The sequence below is a fragment of the Sardina pilchardus genome, chromosome 1, assembly GCF_963854185.1.
Source record: "Sardina pilchardus chromosome 1, fSarPil1.1, whole genome shotgun sequence".
Classification (NCBI taxonomy): Eukaryota; Metazoa; Chordata; class Actinopteri; order Clupeiformes; family Clupeidae; genus Sardina; species Sardina pilchardus.
Genome location: NC_084994.1, coordinates 5,152,602 through 5,173,416, shown reverse-complemented (window position 1 = coordinate 5,173,416; position 20,815 = coordinate 5,152,602). Strand labels below are relative to the sequence as shown.

At 40.9% G+C, this 20,815-nt stretch overlaps 1 protein-coding gene across 1 annotated transcript; it reads right to left on the bottom strand.

Moving 5' to 3' along the window:
• Positions 1 to 2,770: 2,770 nt before the first annotated feature.
• Positions 2,771 to 20,627, bottom strand: LOC134077712 (NACHT, LRR and PYD domains-containing protein 3-like). Its single transcript, XM_062533389.1, has 10 exons — positions 20,605 to 20,627; positions 19,844 to 19,957; positions 17,725 to 17,807; positions 15,468 to 17,319; positions 15,059 to 15,229; positions 13,660 to 13,833; positions 13,087 to 13,257; positions 9,368 to 9,541; positions 8,742 to 8,797; positions 2,771 to 3,350 (listed from the first exon to the last, which is right to left on the bottom strand). Exons 1-10 carry the CDS (start codon positions 20,625 to 20,627, stop codon positions 3,178 to 3,180), a joined length of 2,991 nt encoding a protein of 996 aa, XP_062389373.1. The 3' UTR covers positions 2,771 to 3,177.
• Positions 20,628 to 20,815: the final 188 nt, after the last annotated feature.

Genomic DNA, 20,815 nt, shown 5'->3' with positions numbered 1-20,815 from the left:
ACCAATAGTAACCTTGCGCGAACATGAAAACAGGAAGGGGCAAAATAGGCGACAGCTGTAGCCTATATGAGTATTTGTTTTTTCATTTCTTATAATTTATTAGTCGGCTGTTCTACGTGACAGAACAACTGTATATCTGTTAGTGATGTCACATATCAAACAATGCTGCAGAAACGCGAAAAAATTACTTTGATATGAGTAGGCTATCACGTGAGTTCCTGTTAATGATGACGTGTAGCCTATTGCACGATGGAAATAATTTGAAGGAATCTAGCAGCAGTCTTGTAAATAGGGACCCACAGTCTTTGCAAAATCCTAATCTGAGACTGGCCTGTGACTAGACTGTGACTAGAAACTCAATGAATTGTCTTTAGATGTGAGAGGGTCTGAGACAGTGGTCTTTCAAAAATCTTTTCCAAATCTTTGCAAAGTCTGTCAATGTAAGGTAGGCTTTAGCATGTATTTTTTCGCCCTACTACAACAAAGACCGATTTGCACATTTAGGTGTGTTTTGTCTACTCGTGTCATGTACTACCATGACCGTGATCCGAAGCATATCGTGTTGGACACCATTTGAAAGCCCTGTTTCTCCTGCATGACGCAATGCAATCCAAATATGATTGATGATATGATGATGAATTTTCTGTGTATTAGCAACCGATTGCAAAATTTCAAAGGCAAGTCTAGGCATAGAACGGTATCTCATTGGCTGTGTTTACAACACTTTTACAGAGGGATTTGTTGATATATTATTCCTAACCTGATAATATGATGTTATAGGCCTATTCTTAAAAACATGGCAAAAACAATTTTTCAAGGCTATTGACAGTACATTCTGATTTACAAGACAACAGAGGCAGATATCCATAAATCCCTCATTATTTTTTTCTCCCATCTAATATATTAACACAATGAAAAAAATATTTCGAACCTGGCTTTATCCAAAGCTTAGATTCCATGTTTTAAAATATAGGCAAATTGACACATTTAATGAGATAATATCTAATTGGCTTAAAGGAACACTTCACTGTTTTTTTTGTTTTTTTCATATTAAACTATGTTATTCCCTTAACTAAGACAAGTTGATACATATCTCTCATGTTTCAATGCGTGCACTCACTGGCTCTGGCCAAAACAGATGGTATCTGACCAAACAGATGGTATGGTATGCATCTTTAATTCAATGTACACATAAAATACATCATGAACTCAGCACTAATTCTTATCAAGTTGGTTGGTGTGCATCTTTAATTCAATGTACACATAGGACACATCAGGAATTCAGCACTAATAATGTACACATCATGAATTCAGCACTAATTCTTATCAAGTTGGTTTAATTTCCTCATTTGTAGCACTGCTCATCCCACAAACAACGTTAGTGTCCAGTACAGCTCACATGTGATTGGTAGATTAAAGGTGTTTATACTACTGTACTCAGTACAGCTCACATGTGATTGGTAGATTAAAGGTATTTATATACTACTGTACTCAGTACACATGTGATTGGTAGATTAAAGGTGTTTATATTGTACTCAGTACAGCTCACATGTGATTGGTAGATTAAAGGTGTTTATATTGTACTCAGTACAGCTCATATGTGATTGGTAGATTAAAGGTGTTTATATACTACTGTACTCAGTATGTGATTGGTAGATTAAAGGTGTTTATACTGTACTCAGTACACATGTGATTGGTAGATTAAAGGTGTTTATATTGTACTCAGTACAGCTCACATGTGATTGGTAGATTAAAGGTGTTTATATACTACTGTACTCAGCACAGCTCATATGTGATTGGTAGATTAAAGGTGTTTATATTGTACTCAGCACAGCTCATATGTGATTGGTAGATTAAAGGTGTTTATATACTACTGTACTCAGCTCACATGTGATTGGTAGATTAAAGGTGTTTATATTGTACTCAGCACAGCTCATATGTGATTGGTAGATTAAAGGTGTTTATATACTACTGTACTCAGTACACATGTGATTGGTAGATTAAAGGTGTTTATATACTACTGTACTCAGCTCACATGTGATTGGTAGATTAAAGGTGTTTATATACTACTGTACTCAGTACAGCTCACATGTGATTGGTAGATTAAAGGTGTTTATATACTACTGTACTCAGCACAGCTCATATGTGATTGGTAGATTAAAGGTGTTTATATTGTACTCAGTACAGCTCACATGTGATTGGTAGATTAAAGGTGTTTATATACTACTGTACTCAGTACAGCTCACATGTGATTGGTAGATTAAAGGTGTTTATATTGTACTCAGTACAGCTCACATGTGATTGGTAGATTAAAGGTGTTTATATACTACTGTACTCAGTACAGCTCACATGTGATTGGTAGATTAAAGGTGTTTATATACTACTGTACTCAGTACACATGTGATTGGTAGATTAAAGGTGTTTATATACTACTGTACTCAGTACACATGTGATTGGTAGATTAAAGGTGTTTATATACTACTGTACTCAGTACAGCTCACATGTGATTGGTAGATTAAAGGTGTTTATATTGTACTCAGTACAGCTCACATGTGATTGGTAGATTAAAGGTGTTTATATTGTACTCAGTACAGCTCACATGTGATTGGTAGATTAAAGGTGTTTATATACTATTGTACTCAGTACAGCTCACATGTGATTGGTAGATTAAAGGTGTTTATATTGTACTCAGTACAGCTCACATGTGATTGGTAGATTAAAGGTGTTTATATTGTACTCAGTACAGCTCACATGTGATTGGTAGATTAAAGGTGTTTATATTGTACTCAGTACAGCTCACATGTGATTGGTAGATTAAAGGTGTTTATACTACTGTAGATTACAATGGTAGATTACAATAATAACTCAGTACAGCTCACATGTGATTGGTAGATTAAAGGTGTTTATATACTACTGTAGATTACAATGGTAGATTACAATAATAACTCAGTACAGCTCACATGCTCTGTATTTGTCAGCTTAACAGTACAGGCACCAGGCCTGTGTTTGTTTGTGTGTGTGTGTATCTCTGTGGACTCAGAAGGTGTGTGTGTGTGTGTGTGTGTGTGTGTGTATTTCTGTGGACTCAGAAGGTGTGTGTGTGTGTGTGTGTGTGTGTGTGTATCTCTGTGGACTCAGAAGATGTGTGTGTGTGTGTGTGTGTGAATGTGTGTGTGTCTAGATCAGTGATACTGATGAGTCCGTATTAAGAACCCAAAGCGCTGCATGTAGGGGCTCACTAGTGAATGTGGTGGTGAAGGTGTGCAGGTGTGTGAGAGTATTAGAGGAGACGCTGTAGAAGGACAGAGTGCCGACCTCACGGTCCACATACGCTCCTACTCTCCTGGAGCCTGCGGGGGGGACGGGGAGGTCAGTATCATTTCCATTGTGCCAGGCTGTGTATGTGTCACTGTAATACTCCAGACTCCAGGCCTTGGCAGATTCGCGCACACAAACTGTCTCCTGTAGAATTACTCTCAGAAAGACACCTATTCCTACAGACACACACATACATACACATACACACACACACACACCCTGAGTCCTGGAGAATTACTCTCAGACACTCACCTACAGTACACACACACTGACACAGTGATGTAGATCACATGACATCCTGTGTCCTGCAGAACACACACACACACACACACCTATACCTACACTCACCTTAACACACACACACACACACACACACACACACACACACACACTTTCTCACCGTACCAAATGCTGTGTCCTGTGTCTCAGACACATACCTATTAAGGTTTTGCTTGTGACATTTTGGTCACGTGATTCTAGGTTCCATCGCCGACTGGTAGTCAACTGATAGGCAAGCTGGCGAGTCAACGCACTGAACCTTCGTTGGCTAGCTTAACTTTTTCATACATTAATTTGATTAACAGGCTAGATATGGCGATAAGCCTAAGCACACTGCCGCCTCATGGAACAGGCACAACAAGTCGGCATATTTTCACCTTGTTTTTCGACACGACACGGAACGTTTTGGTACAGTTCAGTCCGGTTTGTGTACCCACAGCAAAAGGCACTACAGTATTGCTGGCTGTGCTCCATAGGGCAGCATTATAATATAATTTATATAAACTTGTCATAAAAATAAATACAGTGGACACATAAAGCTGCTTGTTTATGTTGCTTATGCTACTTGTTGCTGTCTTCGTTTGGTTGACAGTAGCCTAGCTAGCCGATAGGCTAATCAACCTGTCTTCATAAGGTAACTGTTAATCAGACAGGGCTCTCAAGTCTCACGCATTGAGCGTGAGACACACGCATTTCAATGACTTCACCCGCTCACACGCCACACATGGCATTTCTCACTCCGAGAAATTATTAACTTGCCCGCACAGAAATTTCTAATGATTATATTTTACAAACGTGTCACACAAAGTTGCTGTCTATTTGTTGGATGTCTTGTATGTTACTCTGTCATGTCTGTTTTAAATACTTGTCATGTCTGTTCTTTTTTAAAAAAAATACTTGACTTGTAGGGCCTGCACAAGAATTCCAATGTGTTATGCACAAATGGCCAATAAAGTACTTTGACTTTTGACTTTGTCTGTGCGCTCATTCAGCTCAGAGAGCTGCTGTTCTGTTACCAATCAGAAAATAGGATTTCTCAAATCTCAACCAATCAGGAAATTGTTTTGTTTTGTTGCCGGGTGAGTTTCAGTTTTGTGAGCGGTCTCGGCCGCGGAGGTGGTAAACGAGGTGTCATCAGGTAATAACTTCAATAACTTTTAAGAACAATGTAATTCAAGTGTTCGTTTGAATAGTAGCTTAAGTCTTAAGAGGACAAACCGTTTGTGTTGTTTATTCAAAAAGATGTCAGGGAAGAGGCAAGAGCCTTCTATCCTTCTGGAAGGCTCAGCCATCGAAAGAGGGTAGGTCAGAGGCTGAGGCAGAGACTGAAGGGGATAGCCTACTTTATGGTTATGGTTATGGTTATTTAGCAGACGCCTTTGTCCAAAGAGACATGCAAATAAATAACAATAGGCTACACACTGAATTAATGTGAACAATTACAAAAAAATAAAAAGCAATATTATCATATATAAAACAATATCATTTTAAGCAATAACCTAATGAGAAATAAACAATGAATAGGAGAATAGCAATTAAACAACTAGAAAATGTAATTCCATGGAAGGAAATACCATTGCATGTAAATGTAAAAAGGTTGCTGTGTAAAACATTGTATTAGTTAAAAAGACAATATACTGTATGACACAATACGAATAGATGAATAACAATAACCCAATTAGCCTACAGTTCCACTGAAATTACCTGGAAACCCACATTTAAAAAGTGATTCATGAAAATGCATTAAAATTGTGGATAGTATTTTGGAAAATAACTCTTAATTTATTAAAATAATAGACTGAAATGAACTTGCCAACTTCAAACGAGTTGCAAGCGCTGACACTTTGTTTAGTAGGCCTACTGAAGTTCACCTACAGTGAAATGAATGATGCTATGCAGCAATAGGTAGGCTGAGGAAATGATATAGCAAATATAACATTAGCTAGCTTGCTAACAACAAACATGATGGCAATGATGAGAATGATAACAATGTACCTTATACTGTACAAACGACTGTGAGAAGAAGGCTTAAACCTAAATGGTACAACTGGCATATCTATCAGGTTGGACGCTAAGACTGGCGTGGCTAGAAGCTAACGTTAAATTTGATTGTCGTTAGCTAAATATAGTGCTTATACGTTAGGGTTTGATTGTCTATGGTCTAACTATTAGGTGTTCGTGTTCCCAACATCACCTAGAGCTAACCTGTTACTGTAACGAAGCAAGATAGGAGTGGGCTAACTGCAGGAGACCAGACGAAGACGATAACGTTCCGTGGCATGGTATCAACGTTAGATTGCTTCTTCTAGTCACTAGTGTTTACAGCCAGAGAGAGCAGATGGCTAATGAAGGATTCTTTGCTACAGCTGTAGCTTAATGAGCACTACGTAACAATCCATTTCTGCCGCCAAAGCGTCTCAACGTTAAGTCTATGGGATTTTTTAACTCTTTTATCGTAAATATCTCAAAAAGTATAAAGTTCACAAATGTGAAAAATAATAGAACAAATCTCTGTTTCAAGACCTTTGTAGGAGTGCTTGAATGACATCAAACGGTTCAGTGGTTCTAGAGCCTTTGATCGTTGATTTTGGTCGGAAGAAGAATAAAGATAACGATAAGAAGAAGAACAGGGATAACATTACATTGCATTTACATGTAATGTAATAAGTCAACCAATCAATCATATAATAACAATAACTATAACATGGTAAGGCTTAATTTAAGGAAAATAGCAAAAACAAAAACGCATTCAATCAGTGGACTAATTATAAGCTAACAAAAACAACAGCCTACCTTATACAAACCATAACACATAAGAAACGCTCAATAGACTAAGTAGATGAGTTAGTGGATGCACAACCTTTAAAAATGAATGGACAACACAATGGCCATTTATAACAGTAGGCACCACCAGCTCCTACTATTATTATTATAATTTATGCTATTATTATTTATAATTGTTTACTATAGGGTACTGGAATAAATAATGGAAATAATGGAATGGAATTCGTGCTCTCTCATGAAGCTGGATCGATGGGACATGGGGAGGGTGGGTCTGTTGATCAGGGGGGAGGGGGCGTGGCGCCACGAGTAGTTCAAGCAGACGTAATAGGCGCGTTCAAGATGTCTGCGCAGCACAAAAACTGCGCAGCACAAGATGCACGTTGTTAAAAATCTGTCCACGATGGTCTAGATGGGTGTGTTTTCGACTCGGCAGTCGGTATCACATGGCCTCAACTTATCGCGGGAGCAAGGCGTGGCCAGGCAGCTGCAGAGCAGCCGCTCTGGAGGTACTGCGGAGCGCAGCGGAGCCTAGACCCTGCCTTCATGACGTCAGGTCTTTGCCCTAATTGGCTTTTACATCCCTGACGTATGTGCAGGTGTTTAGATGCCTCCTCATATCCACAAGGGTCCATGTGGGTCCGTGCCTCGTGATTCGTCACATGGTCAAGTCTAGCCAAGTCTACACTACGGAAAGTAGAGAGTGTACAACTTCATAGCAGCGTTTGTATCCCTTCCCCTGCTGCCACCGGCAGCTCTCGTTGCTGCAAAAGGTCATTTGGAGTTGAACTTGAACACGCCTATTATCATGTACTTCGATCAGGGGGAGGGGGCGTGGCACTGTGCCAATGCCACGCCCCCTCCCCCCTGAGAAACAAGTCTCACTCCTTGCAAACTTCAAAACTTGAGAGCCCTGATCAGACTCGCTAGACTTTTATTTACAACTGTTCTTACTGGAGTAGGTAGTAATCAACATTGCAGAGCTTGAAGACGTGCTTTATAGCCAACTGTAAGCTAGATAGTTTACTAGAAACATTTGCAAGTATCCATCTGCTGATGCAAAGGCTAGCAAAGTAGCTTAAAGTTAAAGTGACAGACATGGCCACTGGCTAGCACGGAATGCTAATTAATGCTAATATATTAGCTCTAACAACAACTTGGATTTGAAACACGCATAATAACTTATAATTTGGGTTCATGTGACAGTTGTGGTTTATGTTAGCCTACAATTACAAGTAATGTTTTGGTTCACTGTAGTTAATAGTTTTGCACGTCATGGATGTGAGCACCACCAGGTAGGCTATAAGTTCAGTCATTTATTAGTTTGGCCATGTTGTGAAGTTATGTGCTATGTTTTGAAAAGACAGAAACTATGGTGCTTATAATTTTGTGACCAGTTTTGAGGTAATTACACGGTCGTGAATAAAAAAATTTATGTTTGTGTTAGAGTGTCAAGATAAGATATTATGGCAGGTTAAGTAGCCAGTAAAGTAACGTAGCTAGGACAGGCTCCGCTGCATGACAACACGAGGACTCGACACTAAACCGCTAGTTAATCAAATAAGATTCACCCACCTGACATAAAATTAGCACGTTTCTGTCCATCATAATTTCAGTTCAATCAGTTGTAGACTACAAGCTACTAATGTCTCTGATATGGCACACTGTTTGCAGTCTTTGCTGGCCATTTTCTTTCTGAACGATTAGGACAACCGTGTAGCCACAACGTAATTGTACTATTTTAAGATGGGAACTTACCATTTTTTTATCAAATAAATAATTATTAATATACAAATTATACTAAACCAGAAACTGACTTTCTAATAGGGTTTACATGACGTTCTCCTGCATTTTCCAAACCACTTCGTCAGGTGGCGACACCTACTGTACTACAAACGGAAACGATTAAACAATTTTTCTTCCTATTTTGGCTAGCAAACAAATGCAACGCAAGTAGTTGCCATCTCTTAATCTGTGTTTTGATCATAAAAAATACATTTCGGAGATATTTGTAACCGTAGTAACTACAGTAGGCCTTTGTGTAACATACTGTAATGTAACCCTGCTATATGTACGGTTCTGCCTACCACTCTGCCTACCACTCCAGTTGTAAACAAACGGTCACATGACATTAAGGCATTATGACGTTCGTGGATGCAAAACCTTAATACCTACTACACTCACCTAAACACACACAAACATACACTATACCTACACACACACACACACACACACACCTCCTCACCCTACCAAACACACAGATACACACACACGCTCACATTGCTATTAGACAACCATACACATATTTTGCAAACTAAAACATGTGAATGCAAATGATCACAAATATGATATTAAACACTTACATCTCAGCAAACGTGCTCTTGCTCTGTCTAAAGCATGTTCTAAAGCAGGGTCAGTTCTGTAAGAAAATCAAAATGTCACACACACAAACCATTTCACAGATGTCAAGACTGCTGTTTTTCTGTGTGTGCCACCTGTGAAGAAAATAGCTATATGCTATATGTTTCCCTTGATATAAAGTAAAGAAGTAACTCTTTTTCCAGCTGTCTTTATTGCATACAAAGGCATCCCCCTGGTCAGACTATCAGAGAATAGTTTTTTCAGCTCTCTGTTCTCTCTGTTCCTCTGCTCACCTCCCTGTCTTTCTGTTAATCTCACAGCCTGAAATCTGAGAGGTGTTCAAATGTTTGTGTCAAATATTCTTTCTCTGAACAGTTACAAACAAACAGAAAACTATTTGCAAATGTTCCTTAACATTCGACTATGTTTGCAAATTTGAACACACGTCTAAATATTTGCATTACTGGGTGTTGCATGAAAGAGATAACAAACACACTTCAGTGTAAAGCAGCTATTACAACACACATTTGGAAATAGGCCACTACACTCGGTTTGAAGAAATTAATATGGTCTCCACAATGGAGACAAGTTCTAAATGTGCAACACTGGGGTTTCTTTCTGAACATACTTAAGTATCTCCAGTTTACAGGCAGGATCCTCCAATCTAGCAGATAACAGCTTCATTCCTGATTCTCCATGATGATTGTAGCTCAGATCCAGCTCTTTTAGATGGGATGGGTTTGAAGACAGAGCTGAAGCCAGAAAACCACAACCCTTCTCTGTGATGAGACAATCAGAGACCCTGAGAGAGAGAGAGAGAGAGAGAGATTAATATGATGATAATGATGTGAGGTATGGAGATGATATGTGACTCTCCACGGCAAAACCTGTCGCATTGTTCAAATTTTCAAAATTACAGTTATTAAGTTTCAATGAAAGGGCATAATCAACCTTCAAAACGATACCTATATCTAATGAATTGAACGTCATATTACTGAAATATAAACGTTCAAAGGAGTTGAGTTCATCCTGTCATCTCAAGACAGAAACGGAGAAATCTGCCGCTAAAGTTGACTGTCGGCTAAACACTCACGAACGCGTTGTAAGGTCGCCACTATTATAAGATTTACGGTACTTACTTACTTTACAACGGCACAGGACGCGACGCGGATAGCTTGGTGGTCGTCAATGAGTACATTTACCGTAAACATTAGAATAGAGGGGCAAAAACGAGACGCCGCTAGCGTTCTGCTGGAGCTAAATTTCTTACCTCAAGAAACTCACGTTTTTAGACTAGAAAAGGTATGTTTTTCAGCAAAATGTATTCACGGCCGTACAGTGTAGACCTCCCACTGTTTCAAAACGCAAAAAAAAGAAATTCCACAATTTTAGCACAATTAACATAAATGGTCATTTTTCTCGGAAACGTCTGTTGCGACTTGCGACTGGTTTAGCCGTTGAGTGTCACATATCTATTGAAATAGCACTCACTCCTCCTTAAATACATTTTTTACACAAAGTTGTTAACTGAAAGAAACTATACCAGCCTTTTGTATTCCTGACGCAGATGAAGTAGTCTCATGGTTGAATGTCCTTTGTAGTCAAGTTCCCTGTGTGCATTTGATTGCTGCTATTGTCTTAAGCGGCTATGCGGTCAGGATTCTTGGCACCATGTCAAGCCCCCTCTTTGACTCACCTTCTCTCCAAACATGAACTACTTGAACTACTATCACTGCATGAAAAGTGGGATTTTCGTCAGTATGCGACACTGTAGATTGTCGTTCGAAGTTCAGGTTACACGGCTGTTTGACGGCAATTTGCAGGCAACCCTGAAAATTGACATGGATTGGCAGAAATTGACCTGGGCCTTGGTTGGCAGACATTCCCCCATGGCCCCCCTCCTCCTAACTCTCGGGGAGGCTATACACATGCAAATCAGGGTTGAGGGGTACGTTTTACCCCAGGTGTTTTCTAAAAAGTATTAACTTCGTTTGAAGAAAAGCTCTAGGCTAATAGATCAGGCTCACTAGCCTTCAATTTTAGCTTGAATTAATTTATTTACTGAAAGTATTGTAATATCCTGTTAATTGTGTGTTTTGTGTTACCTGTTACCTTGAGTTGAGCTCATGAAATCGTTGTGTCCCTTTAAGGGGAACTGGGGGGTGGAGTTTACGTGTGTACGTGTGTACGTGTGTACTTGTGTGTCTGTGGGGTTCCGAGAGTGAAGTTGGACATAGAGTTAGGTGCGGTGAATTACGGTGTGAGTTGTGGCTGTAACAGCAACTTGCTATTTGTTTATTAAATAAAGCTTGGAAGTTTCCCTCAAGTGTCTGGAGTATTACAGTATGCTAGATGAATTACTGTGTCATTAGCAATGCCCAATGTTATGTAAAAAGATACACAAAACGATCTATTTCAACTATTAGTTTTAATCAGGCTTTGTCACAAAGTTAAAAGGTGCATTCCATGCAAACATCACAGCCTCTCATAGAGCTCAACCACTGTGTATAGTGGCATGACTGTGACCCTGTTCCTTTGGTCTTGGATCTCCCCTTCACACCAACACAATTTGAATTTCAGAGGCAAATACATAAATGATTGTCTTTATCACTTCTTTCATTCAATACAAATATGTAGTATAATAGGTAGTAGGCTATTTACGTCCAAAACAGCCAGTCCATATGCCACTCACTCTCAATAAGTCAAACCGTTACGCCCCCACGCCAGCAGGGGACACAGGGAGCCGTCGACGTCACTCCCGGCTTGCCGGCGAATTCAAAGTTCAAACAGGAAGGATTAAGGATATCGCTTGTTTAGGCTACTTCATTTTCTTTGGATGTAAGAAGGTTTACGGGGAATTGTCGAACGAATATGCGATTGTCAGTGCTCGGTCATTCCTTCTAAAAGACCGATCGAGCATTCCCTTTGCTACCAGACCTTTTATCTCCAGTATGTGTTTTTGCTGCTTCGTCTACAGCGTCTCGCGTTCAACGCCTCTGCATGAGAGAAGACGGGTCCACCATCCTTATCATTATGTGTACCATATTTTCCGCACTATAAGGCGCACTTAAAAGCCTTTAATTTTCTCACAAAACGACAGTGCGCTTTATAATCCAGAGCAATTTATATATGGATGCAATTTATATATGGATTAATTCTGGTCTGTAGTCAGTAGCGTTGCGGAGTAACAAGTGCTTCACCATAATATTAGGCCTACTTAGTGTTCGCATAAAGACCCCAAAATGGCACCTGTCAAGAGACACGCTTACAACGCAGACTTCAAACTCAAGGCTATCAGTCACGCAGTAGAACATGGGAATAGAGCAGCTGCGAGAGAATTCAACATTAATGAATCAATGGTAAGGAATTGGAGGAAGCAAGAAGATGCCCTGCGTCAAGTAAAGAAGACCACACAGAGTTTCCGAGGGAACAAAGCGAGATGGCCACAGTTAGAGGACAAAATTGAACAGTGGGTTATTGAACAGAGAGCAGCAGGTTGAAGCATCTCTACAGTCTCTATTCGACTGAAGGCAACAGCGTTAGCACGGGACATGGATATCAATGGCTTTCGTGGCGGGCCTTCTTGGTGCTTTCGTTTTATGAAAAGACGTAATCTATCCATCCGCACACAAACTTACGTCTCGCAGCAACTACCACAAGATTACGAAGAAAAGCTGGCCACTTTCCGCGCATACTGCAAAATCAAGATCAACATGGACGAGGTTCCTCTGACCTTTGATATCCCCGTGAACCGCACTGTGGAGCCAACAGGGACCAGAACGGTGTCTATACGCACCACAGGGAACGAGAAGTCATCCTTCACTGTAGTTCTCGGTTGCCAGGCTAATGGCCAGCAACTCCCACCCATGGTCATTTTCAACAGGAAGACTTTACCAAAAGAAAAATTTCCAGCCGGCGTCATCATCAAAGCTAACCCGAAGGAAAAGATGAGTGAATGGCTGAGAGAAATTTACGTCGAGACCAGATGGCTTTTTCCACAAATATCTGTCCCTATTGATCTACGACTCCATGTGCGCCCATCTCACCGATGCTGTCAAAAACCAAGTGAAGCAAACTAATTCGGAGCTTGCTGTCACACAGCCATGGTGATATCTGCTACCCACGCCACTCTCACTGGTGCCATATAGCAAATCACAGCCATGGTGATATCTGCTACCCACACCACTCTCACTGCTGCCATATTGCTTTATCCACAAACTAATCCTGAAGTTTGACTACACAAATGCAATTATATAAGCAATACGCTAAGGCATGTTCAGTGCTGACCAGTTGATATTGTATTGTCATGGTTCTTCTCCCTAAGATGATAATAAAATGGATACCCACCTTAATGTGTGTATTTTGCAGTTAAAACTGGACAGTCCTTTAGAGAGAAGCTGAACTCCAGAATCCCCCAGATCATTGTGATTCAAGTCCAGATGTAGCAGTGAGTTTGGTGATTGTAGAACTGAAGTAACAATCTCACAGGATTTATCAGTGAGTTTACAGTCAGCAAATCTGCAACAACATTTGACAGGATTATTACAGAAAATATTATTACATTAAAATAATATCAGTGTAAACAGTGTAGTTGACGCTGCATTGAGATTGGCTGATTATTGACTGATTCATGATTCATTTGTTACCTGTAGTGAGAACTAGTCCTGCAGTAACAGGTATCATACTGTAGTCTACTTGTTAATGTATGTGTTCTAACTATACAGTAGGAAATGCATTTTCTATTCAAAAGTAGATTTTTTTTGTCTGAGGCTGCCAATCAAATGTTCTGTTCTGTGTGGGCATTATACAGTACTGGTTAGGCTACTGAATGCAATTAGATGTATCCTCACTTGCGTGATTGTCAGAATAAATCAATCGATTAATCAATCAATCCAGTATCTGATTCTCTAGAGTACATACTGAAGTGCTTCAACTTTTTGGTGAGGATCCTCCAGTGTAGCAGATAACAGATTCTGTGCTGATTCTCCAGGATGATTGTTGTTCACATCCAGTACTTTTACACAGGTGGGGTTTAACATCAGAGCCAGAGCCAGACAAACATAACCTTCATCTGAGATACCACAGTTACTGAGCCTGAGAGAGAGAGAGAGAGAGAGAGAGAGAGAGAGAGAGAGAGAGATAAAGAGACAGAGACACACAGAGACCGAGTGAGAGAGAGAGAGAGTTTGTTCTAATTACTGTAAACGTTCTGCTGTTTTGCTTGTGCTTTGGCAACACTGTACTTACACTCACGCTAATAAAGCAACCTTAAACTGAATTGAGAGAGAGTGTGTCATTCTAAAACTATGCGACAGTAAACCCTCAGGATTCAGTCTGTTATCTTTTACAATTAAAAGCCCATACACACCAGATATGACATGAAATCATGGTGCAAAACACAGAATGCCGTATAATAATCTAAAATCTTTTACATTCTATTTCATGCTCATGTCACACATGTTCACGCACGGTCAGTAGACTGTAGCCTATTGACTTCAGAGTGTCTTTATGATGTTGTTTATACTGTAGCTACATGCAGTAGACTGTAGCCTATTGACTTCAGAGTGTCTTTATGATGTTGTTTATAGCTACATGCAGCCAAGAAAGATTGTTTTGGGTTAGACATGCCCACTACAAGAGAGAACAACAGGGAGAGCTCATAACATCATGGAGATTTAAAGCAGATTAGCCTTTGCTCATTCATGGGGTGCATTTGGTCTTGAGCTGCAGGGGAACTGAAAGCTTACGGTCATCCTTCCCTTCCCTTGTCTATGCTACCGATGCTGTTATGATAGAGGCCACTGCAGTAGAACTACACAACACAATTGGCTGAGCTCATCAGGACACCCATCCATCCCAAACACACAACAAACGCGCGCACGCACGCATGCACGCACGCACGCACACACGCACACATGCACGCACATTTCTCCTGCATATTGGACTGGTGTTTTGCAAATGTGTACAGGCTTTGCAGCGTACACATATAAAACACCATCCAAACCATAATGTGCTATGCTAGTCATAATAATAATCCTTTACAAAGACATGTATTTTAGGGCAGCCGTGGTCTACTGGTTAGGGCTTCGGGCTTGTGACCGGAGGGTTGCCGGTTCAATCCCCAACCAGTCCACAGCTGAAGTGCCCTTGAGCAAGGCACCTAATCCCTCACTGCTCCCCGAGCGCCGCTGGTTGGGCAGGCAGCTCACTGCTCTTGGGTTAGTGTGTGAATTACCTCACTGTGTGTTCACTGTGCGCTGTGTGTGTTCACTAATTCAGTTAAATTGGGTCAAATGCAGGGTTTCCCTGTCTGACCAACCTTAAGGTCTGCAGTTTGCAGTGGGAACTAGACAATCCTTTAGAGAGAAGATGGACTCCAGAATCTCCCAGGTCATTATGACTCAGGTCCAGCTCTATCAGTGAGTTTGGTGACTGTAGAACAGTAGCAACCATTCCACATGACTTCTCTGAGAGATTGCACTCGGCAAGTCTGCATAACAACACAAAAAATATAAAATATTGCAGGAATGGATAAATGGGATACAAGGTGTCCAAATAAATCAGCAGCAAGTGATCATTCTCAGGTAATCATCCTTCCTTACTGAAACATTCCAAATTCAAATTTGCTAACAGGTTAGTCTGGGTTCACCCCAGGTGGTAGTAGACTAGGGACTTCAACATTATATTTAGTCACTATAATTAGCACAGTCTCTCCATCAGAAACTCACCGTGCCTTTCTGCAGCACCTCACAGCTGGGAGCAGTCTCCTGCGTCCCTCATCTGATGTGTTGTATTTCTTCAGGTCAATCTCATCCAGCACCTCCTCAGACATCAAAAGCATGTGGGCCAGCGCTGAACAGTGGGCAGGAGATAAGTTTTGCTTGATGTTCTTTGGTGAAGACAAGTATGTCTGAATTTCTTTGTGCATGGAATCATCATTCACTTCAAATAAGCAGTGGAAAAGATTGATGCATCGTTCAGGAGAGAGACCTTCTCTGTTCAGCTTCTTCATGTACTGACATGTTTCCTTAATACTGTGAGAACTGTTGAGTGTGTTGCTCAGTAGACCTTGCAAAAGTTTGTGATTTCTCTCCACAGAAATGCCCATGAGGAAGCGAAGGAATAGATCCAGGTGTCCGTTCTGGCTCTCCAAAGCCTTATCAACTGCACTCTTAAGTAAAACATTTAAGTCGTTTTGAGGTTTTAATCTTAGTGCTGATTGAAAAGAATGTAACATTGATGGATTGAGTTCATTTCTACGCTCATCACTGAAGAGGGATTCCAATGCCTCATGGTTCTTAGTTAAATACGAGTGAAACACAAACACAGCTGCCAGAAACTCCTGGACACTCAGATGCACAAAGCAGTAGACCTTCTTCCTTTGAGATTCCACAATTTCTGTCTTGAAAATCTCAGTGCACATGCCAGAGTACACTGAGGCTTCACTGACATCAATGCCACACTCTCTCAGGTCTTCCTCATAAAACATGAGGTTGCCATTCTCTAGATTCTTGAAAGCCAGTTCTGCCAGCTTCAGTAAAATGTTCCTCTGAGATTCCAGAAGTTTCTTTGTATCTTTTTCAGATCCACTCTGATACTTCTGATCCTTTCTTGTGGTTTGGATGAGCAAGAAGTGTATGAACATCTCAGTCAGCGTTTTGGGAATGTCTTTGATGTTTTTCTTTTCTAGAATTTGCTGAAGTACAGTAGCTGCAATCCAACAAAAGACTGGAATGTGGCACATAATGTGGAGACTTCTGGATGTCTTAATGTGTGAGATGATTCTGTTGGCCTGACTGTCATCGCTGATTCTCCTCCTGAAGTATTCTTCCTTCTGTGTGTCATTGAATCCTCGTACTTCTGTTACCTGATCAATGAACTGATCAGGAATCTGACAGGCTGCAGCTGGTCTTGAGGTTATCCAGATGAGTGCAGAAGGAAGTAGAGTTCCCTGAATGAGGCTCGTCATCAGAACATCCACTGATGATGTTTGTTTCACATCAGACAACTCACTTTTCTGCTCCAGGTGCAGAGTCATCCGACTCTCATCCAAACCATCAAAGATGAACACAACCTTACAGTCTTTGTATCCTTCACCATCATTCAGTATCTTCAGCTCAGGGTGGAAGTCAAGCAGGAGGCTGTGAAGACTATACTGATTACTCCAGACTAAATTAAGCTCACGGAAAGAAAGCGGAAACATAAAATCTTTATCCTGATTGGCCACCCCATCTGTCCAATCAAGAATGAACTTCTGAACTGAGACAGTTTTTCCAATTCCAGCAACACCTTTGGTCATCACAGTTCTGATGTGCTTCTCCTTTCCAGGTAAAGGCTTGAAGATGTCGTTGCAGTTGATCGGTGTGTCCTCTGTGGATTGAGATCTGGACGCTGACTCTACCTGCCAAACCTCATGTTCCTTATTCACCCCTTCACTCTCTCCTCCTGTGATGTAGAGCTCTGTGTAGATCTTATTGAGGTGTATCTCAGCTCCTGGTTTGATGATGCCTTCAGAGATGTTCTCAAACCTCCTCTTCAGACTGGCTTTGTGATTCTTTATAATTCTCTTCAGGTTCTCATCTGTTTAAAAATGACAAAACAAGTCATTAATCATCATAAAAGTCAATAATAAAAATGATATGAATGAATGAATGATCATATACTCATGAACTCACTACAAATGGACAGAGAGAGAGAGAGTGAGAGAGAGAGAGAGAGACCACCTAAAAAGTCGTTCTCTCTCTCTCTGTGTGTGTGTGTGTGTGTGTGTGTGTGTGTGTGTGTGTGTGTGTGTGTGTTGGTCTGTATGGGATGAAGTCAGAAGTTGGTATGTCCGGTCAATAGTCCCGCATTCACTTAAAATAATAATATAATAAAATAAGCACAATACCCACAATCACACACTGAAACTTAGGTGCTGAGATCAGTTTGATACCAGGATTTTACTTTTCAGAAAACTTGATGAAATCCAAAATGTCTACTCACCTAGTTCCCTCTTTCTGCCTGGTGTATGTCCAGTGTGCAGGTGTCTCCTGGGTCCTAGATCCTGGGTCAGATCAGCCCTTAACCTGTAGGGACATCAGACAAAGAACACTTGGACTAATGCACTAATTAGCCCCTTTCACACCGTCGGGCCAAAGCCAAGCCAGCCGTGCCGTGCCGTGCCGGGGCTAATTGCTTTCACTTTGCTTGGTGCGGTGCTAACTGCGGGCCAAATCAGGGCTACTAGCCCCTGATTTCTTGGGGCTATGGTCGGGCCAGAGGCATTGTAATTTAGGCTAATCCTATACCTGTGTGTTTTCTGCTATTGATACGACCAAATCCTTAAATATTAGCTCAGCTAACTTCGCTAAACTTTGTTTTTCATGCTAGCGCAAACTTTTCCTTTTAGTACACCAGAAGAAAACATAAACGCCTGGACATGGTAGTGTTTTTCACCGCTTAAAATTCATTTATTTTCATTTTGAAAGAAGCATGGTGAGGCAATTAAAATAGAAAATGGCATTGCAGATTGTTTGTTTAGAACAGGAAATCGTGTTGCTGGGACAACGTGACATTTTCACTCACGCACTCTAGCCCCTTTCGTTCGGAAATTCTAAAATAACTATGTTTGTTAATGCTTCAAAATAACATTTAATAAATTAACCTTTTATTTTCCAGTAGTCATAGATTTGTGGATTCGAACAAAGTCCCGTTTGGTTCTTAGCAGGAGCGTCTACTACTGCCTTCAAAATATTTTCTTTAGCCTACTCTGCGCTCGGAGTTTGGTGGCTGTGAACTCGCGGCATCGTCTAAAACTAATTCCACTGGAGCTCCATGCGGATTTTTCTGTCTTTGGATTGTACACACAGCCTTACAAATGTTTACTGCTCTTCCAGTCAGGTAAAATGTCATTTATGTTACATAACTAATTTAGATACACGTATGTTGTCTGTGCCATGCGTTTCTTTAGGAATCCACCGTCATGGTTAGTATAGAAATGAATATTAAGTGACGCAAACGGACAATAGATGGTGACTGACTTCACAGCTGCAGCATAGGAAAGAGATACGGGACTTTCTGCTTATCCTGCTTGAAAAGGTGTGGTAATGGTGACGTTTTCACAAGCGAGGGCGTGTCAAGGTGTAATGCGGAGAGGCTGACAGTCTGAACGCACAGGTGAGGCTTGTGGACCGGGGCTATTAGCACCAGTTTGGCCCGAAGTTAGCCTGGCCCAAGCTGGCCCGACGGTGTGAAGCCGGCTATTGCTCCTCAGATAATCTACTGATTAAAATGTGCACTATATGCATCTTTATTTTATCTGCATCTGGTTTCATCATGTTAATAAACTATATATACACGCAATATTGACAGTGTGCAAATAATGTGCAAGGTGTGTGTGTGTGTGTGTGTGTGTGTCTGTGTGTAGGTGTGTGTGTGTGTGCTTCTGTGTTTGTGTGTGTGTGTGTGTGTGTGTGTGTGTGTGTGTGTGTGTGTGTGTGTGTGGAGTCTTGGACATGCACACAAAAAAACCCAGCAAAGTACTGTTCCATTTCTGCAGTTGTAGGTAGTGAACCCATTTGGAGACGACACTGTTATGTCTGCCCACAACACAATGAATAGCACAAAGCATTGTGTGTTTGATCAGACCTATTTAAGCGCGTAACAAACTTCCATCTACGTTTTAATCTGTAAATCTCTTCCCCAGTGTTAAGGTCCAAAGCAGTGTGTGTGTGTGTGTGTGTGTGTGTGTGTGTGAAAAAGCTACGTACTACCACTACATAATGTGACTGGATTAGACTTTTACTTTCTCACAGATGCAAAGCTAGAGCTTTTGCATTTTACTTTTATTGTTGTGTCAGTATCTGTCTGTGTATGCAGAATAACATGTGACTAACTGTTAAGTATTGTAGTTGTAATGAAGAGGCTGTGGCGTATTCTTTTTAACTTTACTAAAGTCTTTCATAGAACAACAGGTACAGCATGGCATTCACTCATACTTCTTCTTCTTCTCTCTCTTCTCTAACTCTCCTACCCATTACCACAGTATACAGAAGCACAATAGCCTGACCCCTAGTGGTACAGAATACAACAGTGACATGCCTACAGACTGATAACTACTCACTCTACACCTGATGGAACTGGTTCACTGCTGAAGTCAGGATAACCACCAATGGATGCATCACTCTTCATGGACACACAGCTGGGCACTGGAGATGGAGGTCTGTGTGTCTGTGGGCTGGTTACATAAGGAGACACAAGATAAATATGGTAAATAAGCATATGTTGTTGTTTTCTAAACACATACAGATCTACATGGTGTCCATAATTTAGGAAGAGGTTAGACCTTTACTTTGCATGGGTGAGAAGTTATACCTTCTTACATTCACCTTTTATCTTATCCATCTTATTTCAGACAGTGTGTGTGTGTGTGTGTGTGTGTGTGGGTGCACACGTGTGTGGTATGTGTGTGTGTGTTTCTGTGTGTTTGTGTGTGTGTGTGTGTGCGTGCGTGTGTGTGTGTGTGTGTGTGTGTGTGTGTGTGTGTGTGTGTGTGTGTGTGTGTGTACAAAATCCCTGCTCCTCCCGAAAAGGGACATTGTCTCTTTAAGAGCATCTTGCGTTGTCCACGAGGGTTATGTGTGTACGCATGCTTTTCTTTTGGTGCGCAATCTGAAGTAGTAGAGACGTTACTGTTAGTCCAGCACATTGTTTGAAAACTTGGCACTTTATTTTGTCCTGTTGTGTGTTGCTGACCAAATGTAAGTGACATTTACTGTTGTTAACTGTTGTTTAATAAGAGTACGATGTCTTAAAACCTATTAGCTAAATTGCCGTGAATGTGGGGAATGTTTAGCGATTAGTCATTTATCTCGTGATTCACACATCGTGTTGATGACCGCCGTCATGTCATCCGGCACAAGCTTCCTTGGTACACTGCTGTCATAGGTATTACGGTTCCCCATTGACTCCCATTGATTCTGACTGACCATTTCGAAGGAAAACGTTAACATTATGGCGGCATGGCACAGGCATGGCACAGCGCACTTTGCATGACACAGCCACCACGTCACAGCACTTTACTTCCTATTTCGTC